Source organism: Chiroxiphia lanceolata, chromosome 8, assembly GCF_009829145.1.
Source record: "Chiroxiphia lanceolata isolate bChiLan1 chromosome 8, bChiLan1.pri, whole genome shotgun sequence".
Classification (NCBI taxonomy): domain Eukaryota; kingdom Metazoa; phylum Chordata; class Aves; order Passeriformes; family Pipridae; genus Chiroxiphia; species Chiroxiphia lanceolata.
Window position 1 is genome coordinate 37,328,165 of NC_045644.1, and position 17,028 is coordinate 37,345,192.

Here is a 17,028-nt window from a genome sequence, read left to right on the forward strand (position 1 = left end):
GTCTTCACTTGCTGATGGAAGTCCAGCAGGGTGGATATTTCTGGAGCTATGGGCTCTTTTCCAGCCATACTCCGACATCTGCACTGAAAGACTTTATGTGGGCACAGGATGGAAGTTGCAGTTGTTGGAAACCAAGGATTTCAACAGAGGCTGGTGGTGCAGGATGTCAAATACACAGAGGAGTGGGTACACAGAGAGCAGCTCCTTCAGTGGTTAGTTCAGTGAGTAGTTTGGACTGTGGCCTGGAGGTGAGGAATAGCTGTTTAAAACCTTGTTTGAGAAGTAGCCTACAAACTCAGCCTTGATTCTCAGAGCTTGTTTTCCTGTGTGCTGGGACGGTGGTGTGCCTGTAGAGCAGAGTTAATTACCTGGATAAACCAGAGGGGAAAAAAGCTGACTGCACTCAAACAGCCTACGTCTGTATTGCTGCAGCCAACTGGCTTGACAGAGTGATGGATTGAAGGAATGCGTAGGATTTGCTGAAAATGTTTGATTTTCAATTCCATCCATCCCTTCCCTGGTTTGCTAGCTGTCACTCAAGCATTACAGGAGCAAATCTTTCCTGATACAGCTTCTCAGCACGTTCTGTATGGAATAGCTTGGTTGTGTAGATAAGCAATTGATTTTCTATTGCTTTTCTGCCCCCTCTTCCCTCAGAGCTACTTGAGACTGGTGCCCTCCCTGCACAAGGGCTTTCCATGGCAGTGCTGCTGGTGTAGCCTCAGCTGGCATCAGCTTATTCCAGCAAACTGTGTATCAGCCAAAACCACAGCTCCTCAAGGATGTGCCAGTGCTGATTAAACTTTCAGGAAAGGCTTCAGGAGAGGTGCCAGCGTGGACTTCATGCTCCCAGAGACAGATCAGCTGCCTGACTCTTCTGGGGAAATAATATCCCTGTCCTAGGATACTTGTGGAGGACCCAGGTTTGGATCCTGTCTCTGAAAGTTTGGTTCAGTGGGTATCTTAAAGGTGGTGCTTTGCCATGAGACTTACAAAAATATATTGGCAAATTGAGGCTCAGGACCTTTTCAGAAAGGAAAGACTGGTGTGTAAGACTCCATTATTTTGGAAAAGGCAGGATTAGTGCTGCTCTTCACCCAGCACTCATGTATTTTATTACCTCTGTTATAGGTATAACACCTCAAACCCTTGTGATGGAGCTGTTTTCTGGCCCAGTGTGGACTAGAAACCTCTGAACCCCTATTTGAGCTGATCCCTTCCAATCCACACCATTCCACGAGTGTTAAAGTGTTTGCTTTCCACCAGTGTAGTGTGACTGTTAGTGAATTGGCAGTTGGGTGCTGGTAAGGAGTGAGTTGTCTTTTGTTTTGGCAGCATTTAAATTAATTGGAGGAGCACCTACCATAATTTCTCCTTCTTGGAACCTGATGTGCTGAGATTGCTGCAAGCTGTGGAGGGTGTTCCTGCCCATGGCAGGGGGTTGGAATGAGATGATCTTTGAGGCCCCTTCCAACTCAAACCATTCCATGATTCTGTGATTTCTGGGGAGTCAGACACAGACTCTTTTCTGTGCATTTTATGTACCACATCTGTGTTTTCCAGGAAACTGGTAGGATGAATTAAGTGTAGCCTTTTGCTTAGAGCTTGGGAGACTTGAAAAAAATCTTGGATTGATTTTGTTTTTCTCCCAAGGCAGCCCTTTTGGAATAAACTCACACAGCTGTAAATGACCCCATTCATAGTTCCAGGGAGTACCAAAGTGGCTAAGGAGAGGCTCCTCACTGTGTGTGAGCCCCATACACTGTGATTAGTCCAAAATAAATCACCAGGAATGCAAAGTAAATGCAGCTTTGCTTAAATTACAGGCAGACTGGGATGTTTCCCTGAGCTGAGACTTTCCCTGAGACTTTTAGAAAGAGAAATAATTTTGTCAAACTGTTGGCTTTGTTACTTGTGGCACGTTGACAGATCCTCAGAGATTATAATTTCAGTGATGTTAGTGTGGCCTGAGCTCTGGCTGGTTCTAAACTGCTTTACAAGTAAAGCATAGGAAAGCCAGAGCATTGTTTGGCTTAGGGATTTATCCTGCTTTTTATTTAATCACCCTGTTGCCAGTTGCAGTTCTGGGAGTTGCTCCTGACTTTGAGTGATTTTGAGTGTTGAGTTTTGATTTTGAGTGTCTGTGAACAGAGTTGCCCGAAGATCTTTGTGTTTGAACAGCAAGGGAAAAAGGGGTCCTGTGCTCTGCCAGTTTTATTTCTTCCTTGAGGATAAACAAGTCCAGTTTTGTTGTCACAAATCCTGTAGTACTGGAGTTTAGAAGAGTCATTGGTGGAAGGAGGAAATAAAACAGCCTGTCAAGCGCTGGAGATAGAAAATAAATCAGCTGAGCTGAAACAAAGGTGCTGTTCGTCCTGAATCCTGCAGTGCTGGTGGTAAAACACACTTCTGTTGCTTTGTGTATCTTCTTGGGGGGAAGCAGAGGTAGAATCCAGTGCTAGAGGGGACATGATGTGCCCTTCCCAGTGTTTCTGGCGTGTGTACTTTTTGGGAGAGGGTGCAGTAATTCACAGAGTGGTTTGCTCTGGCGTTCTCGGACTGGGAAAATGTACTGGAATTATTAGTTTGGGTTCTGGCGTGGGGTGGAGGTTTGGTTACAACAGGTGAAAGCACACGGTATTCCAAGGGGGCTGATCTAAGCACATGGTATTCCAAGGGGGCTGATCCCTCCTTTGCAGTCCCACACTGAGGTGTCCCCAGTGTTTCATTGAGGTGGAGCCTGGCAGGAGCATCTGGGTGACCCCAGTCGTTCCCTGACCCGACACTTTCTTTTCCCGCTGCAGGGCCTACGCAGAAGAGTCCTCAGTGAAGCACGGCCCGAGGGCAGAGCCAGGGGACAAGGGGAAGCACGAGGAGGAGGAGGAGAGCAGCAGTGAGGGCAGGAAGGCAGTCGCATCGGGCGATGAGGAGGCGCAGCCGGAAGGGAAGAAGAAGAAACGTTCCGGGTTCAGGGACCGTAAGGTACCAAATGTGGCCGTGTTACACCTGCAGCTGCTCCGAGGGGGAAAACTCCCTCTGTGCTTGTCTTTGTTTCCTTACTGTTGGGGGAACTTACTTTCTTGGCGTGCTGCCGTGGGTTTTCTTTAGGTTGAACCTTGTTTGTTTGGGAAGCGCAGTACGCTGATCCTCTGAAATGGAGACCTCCATTCCCATCTCCAGTGGGATGTCCAAGAAGTGGCTTGCTGATGATAATCAAGGCTCCTGCCCTGATGGCTTTTGGGATGGTGCATACAAAGTAGGGGACTGGTGCCAAAGCTTTTAAACCATCTGAGACATCCAGCGTGTATGTCTCTGAGTCCATCCCTTTGTCTGGGAATATGCAGTAAGAAGTAGTAGAGGATGAATTTTTCCTTTAATTATTCCGTGTAAATGTAGTTGTTGAAATACAGCCTCACTCCCTGTTTGTGGTTAGTCCTGGCTCTCTCTCAACTCTTATGCCAATTCAATTTTCAGATCAGACACATTTTCATGATGAGGAAAGCTTGAGTAATAAACTGTATTGTCATCTTGTGACCTGCCTTCACTCTTGGGTAATTCTGAGAGCCTTGGGCTCCTCAGAGCTGTCTGACAACTAGTTTGGTGCTATCTGTAACCACTGTTATTACAGGATATAAGATATCAGAGAGTCCTGCAACTGGGAGCTGGCAGACAACAGTACTTTATTTTTTAAACCTGTCTGGATGTCGGTTTTATTGGGCTGTGGTGGATGATTTAATATCTTTGCAGCGCCAAAGAGGAGAAAGGAATTTTGATGAGCATCTACTCCCATTCTGTATGATTTGCTTCTGATAATTATTTTTAAATCCATATCCTGGAGGCTGCATCTCATTAGCTGTTAAATCGTGGATGGTCCTATATAATGGCTTTAACAGCCTTTCATGAAAAATTAAGAGGTGTTTTGTTTGAAGTTGCTGAATCATTTTTGGTTCCTGGTTAGAGTAGGTTACACAACTTGAGATTTCAAGTGCCATGTGGTATTTGGGGCTGCAAACTCTCCCCTGTTGTGACATGCTGGTGGCAACTCAGTGAAGTTATGTTGTAAGATACTGTGCTGAGGCTTTCAGGACCCCCCTAGGAGTGTGGGTCCTTCTGCTGATTTTGGTGGCAGTGGGGTGTCAGGGGCTCTGACAGCCTCAGCTCTTGCCAGTACCACTCAAGGTGGTCATTGGGTTTTTTTCCAGTGTCAGTGGATGGAGGCAGGTTGCAAAGAGCAAACCACAATCCACCCTCACCCACGCTCTTGTTTTTGCATCTCTGGGTGTAAAGATTGATTTTTGTCTTAGTGGCTGGTTGCTGCTGGCTGGGCAAGCCACAGAAAGTGTGTTTGCAGGCGAGGGCTGCTGTTCTGGCTGTTAGAGATGTGTCTATGTTGACCAGCTCTTCCCTTCCCAAGCTGGGCAGGGAGGAATATGGCCACACTTTCCAAATGAGACATGAGCCAGGCATTCCCAAAAGGTCCAGTGGGAATGGTGTGTGGTCTGGATCCCCCCTCGGCCCCATCTGCCTTCCTCCTGCGACGCTGAGCTTGGGAGCAGCGATTCTCTTGGGGAGAGCACTGTTTAAAACAGACCTCCTCATCCTTTTGCCAACATAAGCCTCTTCTCCTCAGCCTGCAGACTGAATGTGACCTGAATGCCAGTGTTGCTTGTGCCTCCTCCCAAGCAGGATGTGCCAGGCAGTCTCCCAGGTGCAGGTTCTGTGTTTGAGCAGCTCCACTGTGGGCTCAGTGTTTGCTCAGCAGTTGCTCTGGTGAGTCACCTCAGGAGGTATGTTTGATGTGGCCAGCTCAGATGGCAGAGGAAGGTGTGCCCCTGCTCCTGACTCAAAATCAGGGCTGCTCCCAGGATGTGCTGCTCCCCTAGTAAATTGTGTAGCACGTAGGGAATTCTTGACTCTTCTTATATGTTTAAAAAAAAACAACAAACACCACCACCCACAGTGAAAACCCTTTCCAGCTCTTCCCATAATTAATTGAAAATAGTGTGGGATTTTCCTTGCGGAAAGAATTAAGCGTAATTGCAAGTGTTTAACACTTGTTTGTTATCCCAATGTTGCTTTTAATGAAGCTGATGATTAGTGGTGAAGTAATAAATTAAGTTTGACGCTGCTATTTTAGGTAGTGATCCAGTGAAGGGGAAGCTAAAATATAAACCCCTCAGCAAGTGTTGGGGTCTTGTGTAGATGGTTCCAGGCACGTGTTTTCTATGCAGTGTGCAGGGTAGGAAAGGAAAAGATTTACTTGAGTGCCTGTATGGTTTGAAGGCTAATGAGCTGTAATGTATGGTGTGGGCAGGCTGATGTGTTAATTAACTTGCTAAAAGTGTTTGCATGCAGCATTAGGGCTGCTTTATCAAGATGCACTTGCAGTGTTTGGGTCCTGCAGGTATGTTGCCTTGGGGTGTTAGTCATGCTGAGCCTTCATTTGGTTGTGCATCACAATGGGAAACACAAAGAAAATGAATCCTAATTAATTTACCCTGCTAAGATGTGTGCAGTTGCACGGTCAGGGAGGCCCCTCGATGCTCTGGAAGTGCATTGAGATGTTAATTTAGAGCTTTGTTTTCATGTCAGCATAGGATTAAGGGTTTTTTCCCTTTTAACCTGAGGTTTAGCATAAACATTGATAGTCTCAACAGCAGCTTCCCTCTTGTAGAGCAGCAGGGATTACTTGTTCCTCTTTCTCCTCCAGTACATGCTCTACTACTAAATGCCAAAAAGAGACTTCTCCCTTTGAATCACATTACGTTTCTGGAGGTGCCTGATTCCGTGAGGCTGCAGTTCTGGGGGCAGATGAGAATTTTTTGGCTGGTCTTCACTGAGTCCAGGACTTGTGTACTGGGGGAAGGTGAGAGGTCATGGGAGGAGACACTTGTCTGGGATGATTTTATGTCCAGATTGTTTAGAAGTAGTGCAAAAACCCCTCTCAAATGGTGGTGTGTGCACCCAAATACATGGGCTCTTATCTCCACGTGGGATCAGGCCACCCATATCATCACCCACTTCATGTTCAGCACCCAGTCTTGAGTAAGTGAGCTGTTTTTATTTGCAGCATCTTGGCTGTTCCCTTCTTGACCTGGCTTTGTGTTCCATCCAGCCTTGAAGTCAGAGGGATGGGCTGTAGCATATTTGTCAGGTTTTGCCAGCTGATTAGCTCATGTCAGAAAATGATGTAACTGTGAGTTCAGCTGCGGGCAAAGGGAAGGAGTGGGGGCTGCATCTTTTCCCTTCTTGTGGGGAAGCTCGTGGAAGAAGTGGGATTTGGGTTGTAATGAAAGCAACCTGTGAGATGCTAAAAGGCAGTTTAGATTCTACTTTTTTGGTCTAGACTGTGCTGCAAGCTGAGGCAGGAGGCTTGTTTTTGAGCCTGTGTTGTTAGTAAGCTGTCGGTGCTTTGGGAGCCAGGTGTGGCTTTTGAGCAACAGACTGTGACCCTTCCTGGTCTAGAGCTGCATATTCACAATTGCATCCCCACGAGTGCCTGGCAGTCATCCAAGGAAGCTCTTCCCTCAGGAGTACTTACGGATAGAGGACAGGATGGCACGTGGTCCAGGACGGGACTGTAAATGGACTCTCTGCTTCTTGTGATGGTTCTGGTGGACTTGAGGGTGTGGTGTGGATCTGAGTGGGCAGGCAAAGCAAAATATGGACTACTTAACATTCACAGAGCAGGGGCCCTGGGGATTGCCCTGAGCTTGGGATAAGGAAGAGCTGGCAGTGAAGTTGGTGGACTGGTGAGGAGGAGTTTCAGTAAAGAGACAATGGCAAGGCCCATACTCTCAACATGAGGAGAAAACACCTGACAGCAACAGGCCTGTCAGTAGCATCTTAGCAAGGTCTTAAAATAGATACAGAGGGAAGATCCATGGTGGATGTGCAGCCAGGTGGGATAAAATAAAATGCAGTTTTACTGGCAGAAACATTTCAGACTCGTGTCTCTGGTGCAGCAGTGGGGTTGTTGAGTAACAGAGGTGCAACCTGCCCAGCTGGGTTGAGGGGAAGCATTTGATCTTGCAAGTACCTTGCAAGAAATTTTTCCATAGGTTTGGAAAATTGGGCAGATGAGTTTTTTTAGGTAGAAAGCAGGCTGTGTTGAAGGGGTGTCTTGGATGGAGGGGACTGGTTGTGGTCTGTGGTGTCTGCTCTTGGCTCGTTGGGTTTAGTTGTCTTGCTGGAAGGTAAAAATACCAGGCTGTTTCTGGCTGATTAAGGTGGGTGGAGTGTTATTCATGAGATCAGGTCAGGAAGGAGTCAAATATGGGCCTACAGCCACAAGTCAGATGATCACTTTGGTATAAGGAGTTGCCTCCTGCCAGGTGGGAGCAGTAGACAAAGCCAGAAAGAGCTGGGAAAGTGGGTGTCATCTTTTTCTGCAGTTCAGCTGATTGACAATAACTTGTAACTTGGCAATAAAGCAATTGCCCTTGATCCAGTGCCCTTATCTTTAGAGAGCCCTGTGGACTGAAGCAATAAAAACCAGATAAGGTTTGTTGATTATAGGTGCAAAGGGCCTGGGGACAAAAACTTTCCCTGCAGGAAAGAGGGAACTGCCTCTAGTGGTTGATGCAAGGACATGTGAATTATGGAAAAGTCATGGTGATGCAGAGAAGAGTGGAAGGAATGCTTTAGGTATTGTCACTGTGGATAATGTCATCTCCAGTTGCATTTGCTGGAGATCTGAACTGGAATAAATATAGAGGAGAGGCTTTGCTTTCCCCTAGTTACTTTACCAGAACCTGACTTGGGGGATTAAAAACCTTTGACTTGTTCTAGCCTAGAAATAGGAAAAACTAGAGAGGGTGTTTTCTGTCTGATAAACATCAGGGTGAGGAAGTTGTTCAAGTTAAAGGACAAGGCTGAAACAGGCCCAAAGCCAGAAATTATCTACAGCTGCCTTGGCAGTACCCTTGTTCTCGCCTGTTCTCTTCCAGCACATCATTGGTAGGGGTTTTTTTCTTCTGTGGCTCTTGGCCAGAAGTACTGAAGGTTTCAAGTACATTATGGACTGTTAAACATGGCATATGATGCAGGAACAAAAAGCTGAAGTAAGGAGGAAAGTTTTCTGCTCTAATACATGATGGAGTGTAGGTCTTTTTGTGCCTTTTTCCTCCCTTGTGGCCTTTTGATGTGATTTTGTTTAGAAAAGCTTTCTGTTCCCTTTGATTAATTTCAGTTGTGTGTGTTGGGGAAACTGGTTCTAGGTACAAAATAATCACTACTGGCAGAGTGAGCAAGAGGCAGATTGGTGGGGAGAAGAGGACTGAGTTTCTGTGGAATTCTGCCAGCGTGATAGAAAAGAGGAAAAAATGAGGTTGGGTGACTGAGCAACCAGCTGCGGCTGCGAGTAGTTTTTTCCAGCAGTCTGCTTGAAAGTAAAGGTTTCTCCCAGCTCTCCAAGGCTTGTTTCTCTTACTTCATTTATTAATCACAAATCAAACCCTTCAACACTGTGGTTAAAACGTTGATCTGCTTTAGATTCACAAATTCGATGCCAGCGCCTTTTTTTTCTTTTATGCTCATGTTTAAAAGCACCTTCGGGGATTTTGTTAATTTGTTTTTCCTGTGCCATGATGAAAAGTCTGAACTTATAAATAATAAAAGATTTTTAGTGTTTGTTCTTGGTCTGGGGATGCCAGCAGCTCATGTGTCCAGTTTTCCTGGTGGTTCCAAGGCTTGTGAAGGAAACACTGCTGAAAGGGTCGAGGGTTGTGTTGCTGCACACGACTTGTCCCGTGGCAAATCCCTCCAAGGACCGAGGGTCGGGGCTGGGGGAGGACACAGCACATCTAATGCTGGTTCCATTTCCTTTCCAGGTGATGGAATATGAGAACAGGATCAGAGCCTACTCCACGCCGGACAAGATCTTCAGGTACTTCGCCACGTTGAAGGTGATCAACGAGCACGGGGAGTCGGAGGTTTTTATGACCCCACAGGACTTTGTGAGGTCCATAACACCCAATGAAAAACAGCCAGAGAGTAAGTGACGAGTGGGGGGTAATTTGGGGAACTGACACGCTCTGGTCTCTGCTTACCTGATCTTTAAACTTCCCAGCTCTGGACCTGGCATTGGTAGGGCTAGGAAGCACCTCCTGAAGCTCTCTTTCCCATCTCTAAGCCCAGAATTAGCCTCTTCCCTTCCACGGTGCCTGCAATGCTGTTGCAGTGTAGCAGATCTGGTTGGTGTGAGCCCTCGGAGAGCAGGTGGGATGCCTTTCTCCTATATTTAATAAGGAAAGATTACCTTGGTCTGAAACATTTCAAGAACTGTTCGTAAACCTGCAAAAGGAGGTTGCTTTGACGAGGGAAACCTTGGCAGTAAAAGTTGTACTCGATGATCTTAGAGGTCTTTTCCAACCCAAATGATTCTGAAGGGGTCCAGGCAGCTCCATGTGATGCTGCTGGCCAGAGTAGAGCTCATTTCTGCTGTCTTCAAATTCCCTGTGGATTGCAGGGAAGCAGATCAGCTGTGGGACCTCTGGGGATTTGGCAGGCAACAAGTGGGGGAGCAGACACTTTTTTCTTGTCTGGAAAACTGTGTCCTGAATATTTGGTGTTGGTGGGGTGGCAGGAGGATTTTGTCTGTGGTCTGTGTTGGAGCAGGTTCATGTTTTGGGCGAGGCATGGGAGATCATGTTCCTTGGTCTCCCATGTTGTATCTCAAAGAATGAAACAGGCTTTTGTCAAATGAAAACTCCTCTCTTCGGGCATTAATGAGGAACTTCAGCCCCCAAATGCTAACATTTTGAGTGTGGGGTTTATGTACAAACTGTGAAAGTGTTTTAAAATGGCAGCTGCCAAATAAATACCATGTCCAGTTGTCCTTAGGAAATAACAATATGAAGTCTGTGCAGGAGGGAAGAAAAAATAATCCTGATATTAGTGTTAAAAGCATGTGGGTGAATTGATATTTAGGTTTTTATCAAGTCCTGGAAATGGCTGTGGTTTCCATGTGAATTAATGGCTCTAGGTTATAATCTTGTCTATCTAAGGCTTCTTGAACTGGTACTTGGAAAAGCAGCAGCACCTGTCAGGAAGCTTAAAAATAGAAAACATCCTGTGTTTCATTTCAACACATCTGATTCTTTTTTACTTCTTCCATGTATGTCCTTGGTGCATTTTAAGGTGTGTACAGAAAATAGGTGGAAGAGTGCTCAGCAAACACCTACTTTGGAAACAAGTGAAGGTGACTAATGGGAAATAATTTGTCAGTCTTAGCCACTCACTTCCCATTGTATTCCCGTTGTTATCCTGGCTGTTTAGATGGCCCCATGAAGCCTGGCACTGCCTTTAATTGCCTGCTAAGGCTGCCAGTCAGTGACATACAGCAGCTTGTAAGGGAAAAAAGTGGCCTTAGTGATCCTTAGGTGCTCCTGGCAAGCGGAGTGAGGTGGAAATGGATCTTTGGCTGCCCATCAGCTGGCACAGCAGGAGGGGTGGGCATCTGGGATCTTCTTGGTTGGAAAATCTGCCTTCAGGAGTGTCACTGTCATGGACTTGGTTCTGGACACAGCCACTGCTAAGATGGTTGTTCCCGTGCATTGTGACCATCACAGCAAATGGGGGTTTTATTGCAGAATGAACAGTAGAAGAGTAAAATGCTGATTGTTACAATAAAGTCAAACCAGCCATAACCTTGTTCCCAAACGTTTTTAAAGCTGGTAGTAAAAAACTAAAAGGGAAGATAGGTGTGATTTTTAAGACCAGAAATTGAAAACAAAGAGTGCTACCTGCTGGTGAGATGAGTTCTGTACTTTGCATCCCTTTGGTACTTTTGACTCATAGGATAATCCAGGTTATAGATTAGTTGGGAAATGCTGGGGCTGCTTTCTCCCTGAGTCATGACATGGGTGTGCCCTCCACAGGGGCTGGAGTATCCCAGAAGCAGGGCAGGGGGTGCTCTGCAGGCTCAAGCTCCCAGTTGGGATTTCAGCAAGTAACTTCTTGTTAATGCATCTCCTGTTTTATGGAGAGAAAATACTGCGGGATGTAAGTGATTTGGAGTAATGAGGGAGCTGAGTCCTTCTTGTATTTATTTTTAAACTGCTCATCTACCGTGAGGTATTGTGTGCCTGATTCTTTTTTATGGATTACTTTGGGGAAAGTTTGATTTATTGCCTATGAAGTATCAGCTTAATTCGAGCCTGTGTTTTGCTGGCTTGGGGAAAATGAATGCCAGTTCCTCAGCTCCTGGAGAATGCTTTCTCTGGTTCAGTCAAACTTCCTGCCATAGCTTTCCCAAGCAGGCAAGCTGTGCTTAAGGAATGACACGTTCTTGCTGAGTTTGGAACAGTCTGTCAGGATAAGCCAAAGAATGGCATTAAACTTGAAAGCTGCTTTAAACAAATAATTTCTTTATAAGTATGTGCAGAGTCCAAGCACCAACAGAAGCGTGGGTGGTGATTTCTGCTCCCTGCAGTCCTGTATTATTTTTTTCTTCCCACTCTCATACCCGAGATGTAACTTTGCTCCAAGGCTGGATGGGCAGGGATGGTTGCTTTGTACCTGGAGCTTCCTTGGTACCCCAGTCCCCAACCAGCTGAAAATATTCTGTCTCTGGTGGGAAGGATCAAGGTTTCCTCCCTTTCCCCGACTTTACCTGGGTCCATTCTGCATTGCTGTTTTCCTGGGGAAACTGAGGATTTTGGAGCATCCTGGACTAAGAAGGAGCTGTGTTGTGCTCAGCCAGTACCAGTTTTCTTAGGTTTTTTTGCCATAAGGATTGAAAGAAGTAAGAAATATGTCATATCTCATCCCAGCACACTGTAACAAGGGCAGATTATACCCAAACCAGTCATGCTCTTCCATCCCAGTGTTAATCTCACTGGTTATCCCAAACTCTTGCTGTGTGAAAGATGCCTTTCAGGATTCACCATGAAACGAGCAGGAGCTCAAATATCTGAACTCTTGGAAGGTTTTTCTGTTGTTTTTTTTTTTTTCTTTTCTGCCTGCAAGAAACCCCAAACATGCTGCTGAAGCTGAGCCAGAAGCAGCAGTTGTGCCCCTGCAGCCTCTGTGCACAGGATGGTGTCGGAGGAGAGGAGCCGTGAAGGACGGAGCCGATGTCTGGTGGCTTGACCAGACTGTACAGCTCGGTTCTCGGGGTTGAAATGGTTTGGTTTCCATGTCTGGACTTCAAGAGCAGCTGGGCACAAGCTGGCTTCTGGGTTGGTGCAGTGCTTGAGTGATTATTTGTTGTTTTGAGTTAAGTTTGTGAAATATGGATCTGATCTTCTGTAGAACCAGCAGCCACGGGCTGTGACAAGCACTCACCTGGTGTGGTGGGGAGGGGAGGACTCCCTGGGCTTCTACAGATCCTTAAAATTACACAAAGTGTTCAACTGGGTCATTAAGGATCTAGAAGGAAATTAGAGATGCTGAACTTGCCTCCTGGTTTGTTGATGGGGACTTACTTTTGTGTTCTCTCCCAAGTGCATATGCTGGAGGGGTCTTAAGGGAAAGGATGCAAGTGAGAGGTGACTCAGAGGAGGGTTTTTTTGTCTGTGAAAATACATAATTCCTAGGCAAGAATCATCTTTGAGCCTGGTATGAGACCCCAGGAAAATAGCCAAGGATGAGCAGCAAGAGGTGCATTTATATGTGTGTTTATGTGCTAAAAATCAAGTAATTAGGGCTTCCAGAATAGCTGACAACTTGGTGTGGCTTACCAGGGCTGTTAGGAATGCACATCTCACAGGGAGACTGACTTGCCTGTTGGAGGAGGGGGAGATAGATGAGAGCAAAGTCCCTTGTTCCCTTGTTCCTTGAACAAAACAGTCCTGCACTGAAACACAAACCTGAGGCTGTTGTCCCCTAAGAAATCTCAGGCAGCTCATTGTTTGCTTGCAGATTACATTTTAAATTCAGAGGGGAAATACTCATACAAAAATCAGGAGCTGGGTTACAGCTCTGAAGGGGAAAACTTGCTCCAGCATTTTCTGTGCCACGACATAGCATATCACAAGCATGGTGAACAGGCTCTTCAGTCTTCATAATTAGCCCTTTTGTTCATCTGCTGGCAGGAACGAGTCCATGTTATATATTAAGCAGTGGGAAAGAAGCAGATCGTGAGCGAATGTTACCCAAATAGTGTGAAAAATCTGACAAGGATATCAAGACTGGAAGCAATTGAAAAGGTTTTTCCATCAGTGGAAAGCTGCTGGCATCCCAGAGGAAATCATGATGGTTTCTAATTGATCTCAACTGTGTTCTTGGCCTAATATAATCATTCTTCTCCTGGAAGCTCATTTTTTAAATGTTTTTTTAAAACTGCAATCTATAACCTGCTGGCCATGGATTTTTTTACAAGATAACACGAAGAGCTTAGTAACTGTCTAGATATTTATCAAGTGTGGTAATTAGCTGTCTTTGAGTGAATCTGTGGAAAGTACGTTCTTGTTAATCAATAGAAATATAATAAGCATTTGATTTTAGATTTGGCTAGAGCTGAAAAACAGCAACAGCAAGTTACTCTGTGTTTTTTCCTTTACATAATTCATTCCTTCTCCATTAAAACATCCTCCCCAGACTACAATGAGAGAAGTAAATACAGAAAATATGGTTCTGCTGTCAAAAACCCCATTTTCCCCTTTGTGGAAGGCAGTGAGTATAAGTCATTTTGCTTTATTTTGAAACATTTTTATTTTTAGAGTGCTGTGAAAGTACTATCACATGAATAAAAGTGGCAGCCTATATCCTGGCATTGGTGTCAGTCTAGTCTGAAATAACACTTGGAGTGGTGCTACGTGCTTAGGTACTCCATGGCAGGGCTGCTGTTTCTTTTGAGCCCCTGATAGTAATTTAGGTGGTATGAGAAGTTTTAGGAGTAATGGTAGTTAAAGATTACAAGGAAGCTGGTTTGGAAATCATTGCAGGTCCCCCTTGGAGCAGCTGGTGCAGAGCCCTTGGTTGGGGGAGCAAGAGGGGCTTTGAAAATCCAGATCTGTAGGGAAAGGTGAGGTGTTGTGCAGGGTCTCAGGTAAATAAAAAGCATATTCTGGGGCAGGTCATGGGGAAAACTCCGGGTTTGTCCAAGCAGAAACAAGCACTGAAGCCCAGGGTGGTCACTGTGCAATCTGGAGTAGCTGTGGTGCATGTCCCAGGGAGGCTTCTGGAAGCAGCCAGGTATCCTCCTGAAATGATTTCTGCATTTCATTGCTGCCTCTCTTGAAGGAAATCCTTTCATCTGCTTCTGGGAGAATGGAAAGCAGGGGCTGAAACACCAGTGAAAGGTGGGAAAGCTCTCTTTTGCTGGTTAAACATGCCTATTAGCTCGTGTTCCTGCAGCTCTTCAGCAATAGCCCAGCCAGGGGCTGTTTGTCTAATGAGTGTGTCACTTACAGACAATCCTGAGGTGCCTCTAATGTAGGATGTTGCCTTTTGAGTAGCAGAGTTGTAATAACTAGCATTCTTCCCTTCCCCTGGTAGATGTGATTGTCCTCACCCATGCAGTGTTTCCATTGGCTCTCCAGCCTACGCAAACACTGAATTCCTACTGTAACATCATGGAGGAAAAGCCTCTTGGATTTTTTGTGTAATACAGAGAAAGAACACAGGCATCAAGCAACAGACCCTCTTTGTTGGTTTGCTTTTGTCAGCTTTAAAGGACTGTTAAAAAACCACACAGTTAAGTCCACGGAAAAGAAAATTAACTGTATTGGCAAAAGGAAAATGTATAGAGTAAAACTGTATGCCTTGAACATAAATGCCCTTTTTCAGCTTTTGAATTGGCTTATTCTCTCAGGAGCTATTTAAGAGGAATTTTATAGAGGGGTTTAGGTGTGCAGCTTAATTAATGCAGCAGAGGGGACACTTGTGCATGGCTGGGAGAAAGGGTGAGCATAAAACTGATGGGAACCAATGTGCTTGTGTGTGCAACAGAATCATGGAATCATTTAGGTTGGAAAAGACCTTCTGAGTCCAACCGTTAACCCAGCACTGCCAAGACCACCACTAAACCATGCCCCCAGTGGTGCCACATTTACATGGCTTTTAAATCCCTCCAGGGATGGTAACTCCACCACTGCTCTGGGCAGCCTGTTACAGCGCTGGACCAACCTTTGGTGAAAGAATTTTCCCCAATATCTGATCTAAACCTCCCCTGGCACAGCTGGAGGCCGTTCCCTCTCCTCCTGTCCCTTGTTCCCTGGCAGCAGAGCCCGACCCCCCCCGGCTCCCCCCTCCTGTCAGGGACTTGCAGAGCCAGAAGGTCCCCCCTGAGCCTCCTTTGCTCCAGGCTGAGCCCCCCCAGCTCCCTCAGCCGCTCCTGCTGCTCCAGCCCCTTCCCAGCTCCGTTCCCTTCCCTGCACACGCTCCAGCCCCTCCGGGTCTCTCCTGTTGAGGGCCCAGAACTGGGCCCAGCCCTCGCGGTCCCTCAGCGGTGCCAGCACAGGGACGGGCACTGCCCTGGGCCTGTGCCCACACCGTGGCTGGCACAGCCCAGGGGCCCTTGGCCTTCTTGCCCCCCTGGGCACCCCCGGGCTCGTGTCCGGCCACTGTCACCAGCACCCCCAGGGCCTTTCCCAGCTTTGCAGCCCCTCTGCCCCAGCCTGGAGCTGCAGGGGTTGGTGTGACCCAAGGGCAGGACCCGGCACTGGGCCTTGTTGTCCCTCAGCCCAGGGATCCAGCCTGTCCAGCTCCCTCTGCAGAGCCTTCCTGCCCTGCAGCACATCAACACTCCCACCCAACTTGGTGCTGCCTGCACACTCACTGAGGGTGCACTTGATCCCCTCATCCAGATCACCGATAAAGGTGTTAAACAGGACTGACCCGGTGCCGGGGAGCCCCACTAGTGACTGGCTGCCTGCTGGACTTAACCCCAGTCCCCAACACTGTCTTCCAGGGCGTGCTGGTACAGTGACATGAAAAAAGGCAACAGGAAAAGTGACAGAGTTTTGTACTGCATTTTCATATAAATGTCTCTCCCCGCTCTCCCAGACGTGCATAAACCAAGGTTGTAAATTTGCTTCTTGTCAGACGTGATTGTGTCGGAGGAGGCTGACATGACAGAGGGAATAACAACCCCATTTCTGTGGTGCTGTAAGCACTTTGTTCAGCAAATAATTAAATCCTCAGAGCTCAGAAGCTTGAGGACAGACCTGGCAGCTTCTGCAACTGGCCTGGGGGTTTGGGTGCAGTTACACCCATGGGTCAGTCACGGTCCACATCACCTTCCCCTTTGCCCACCTCATGTTACATTTGTGGCAAACAAAAATTTTATATTATTAACCTCTTATTGAGTACAGGGACCGATAGTCTGCTTTTTTAAGTGTCATTTGGCTTTTTTAATAACTTTTATCTATGTACATTCAGGCTCATATGTATGTTATTTACAAGAGCATGAAGTGACAGGACAAGGGGGAATGGTTTCCAAATGACAGAGTAGGTTTAGTTTAGATATTGGGAAGGAATTCTTGGCTGTGAGGATGGTGAGGCCCTGGCACAGGTTGCCCAGAGAAGCTGGGGCTGCCCCTGGGTCCCTGGAAGTGTCCAAGGCCAGGTTGGATGGGGCTTGGAGCAACCTGGGCTAGTGGGAGGTGTCCCTGCCCATGGCAGGGGGTGGAACCAGATGGGCTTTAAGGTCCCTTCTCTACCCAAAGCATTCTGTGTTTCTATGATTGTTTATTTCATATTACATAAATATTTATTGTAATTATTTAGAAATATATTTAGATCTATAAAATGACACTCACTAACTCATCTTTTGCAGTTCATCTACACAAGGATCCATTCATTTTGGCTCTGCTTTGAAACTCGTGTGCTTTCCCAGTAGTAGTGTCCAGTTGCAGGAGGTGCCATTAAGACATACTTTCACTTGCTATTTTTAACCCATGTCCTTTTTTCAGCTTTCCATGAGCACATGTAGAATGTCAGGCTGTCAGGGATCTGTCTTACAACACTATTTCCTGGCAGGGGAAAAGGAGGTGTTCCTGAGAAATTACTTTATTATGACACATGGACATAAGCTCAGCTCAAGTCACCATCCCGATGGATGGTCAGGGGTGAGCTCTGACC

General features: G+C 46.5%; 1 protein-coding gene across 6 annotated transcripts in view; it reads left to right on the forward strand.

The window, feature by feature from the left end:
• MICU1 (mitochondrial calcium uptake 1) overlaps positions 1-17,028 on the forward strand; it is an 86,617-nt gene that overhangs the window by 17,550 nt on the left and 52,039 nt on the right. For all 6 annotated transcript variants that reach the window (XM_032694389.1, XM_032694391.1, XM_032694392.1 and 3 more), the window contains 2 exons: positions 2,805-2,982; positions 8,832-8,994. In XM_032694389.1, coding sequence (XP_032550280.1) covers positions 2,805-2,982; positions 8,832-8,994 — 341 coding nt within the window. The remainder of the gene's footprint in view (positions 1-2,804; positions 2,983-8,831; positions 8,995-17,028) is intronic.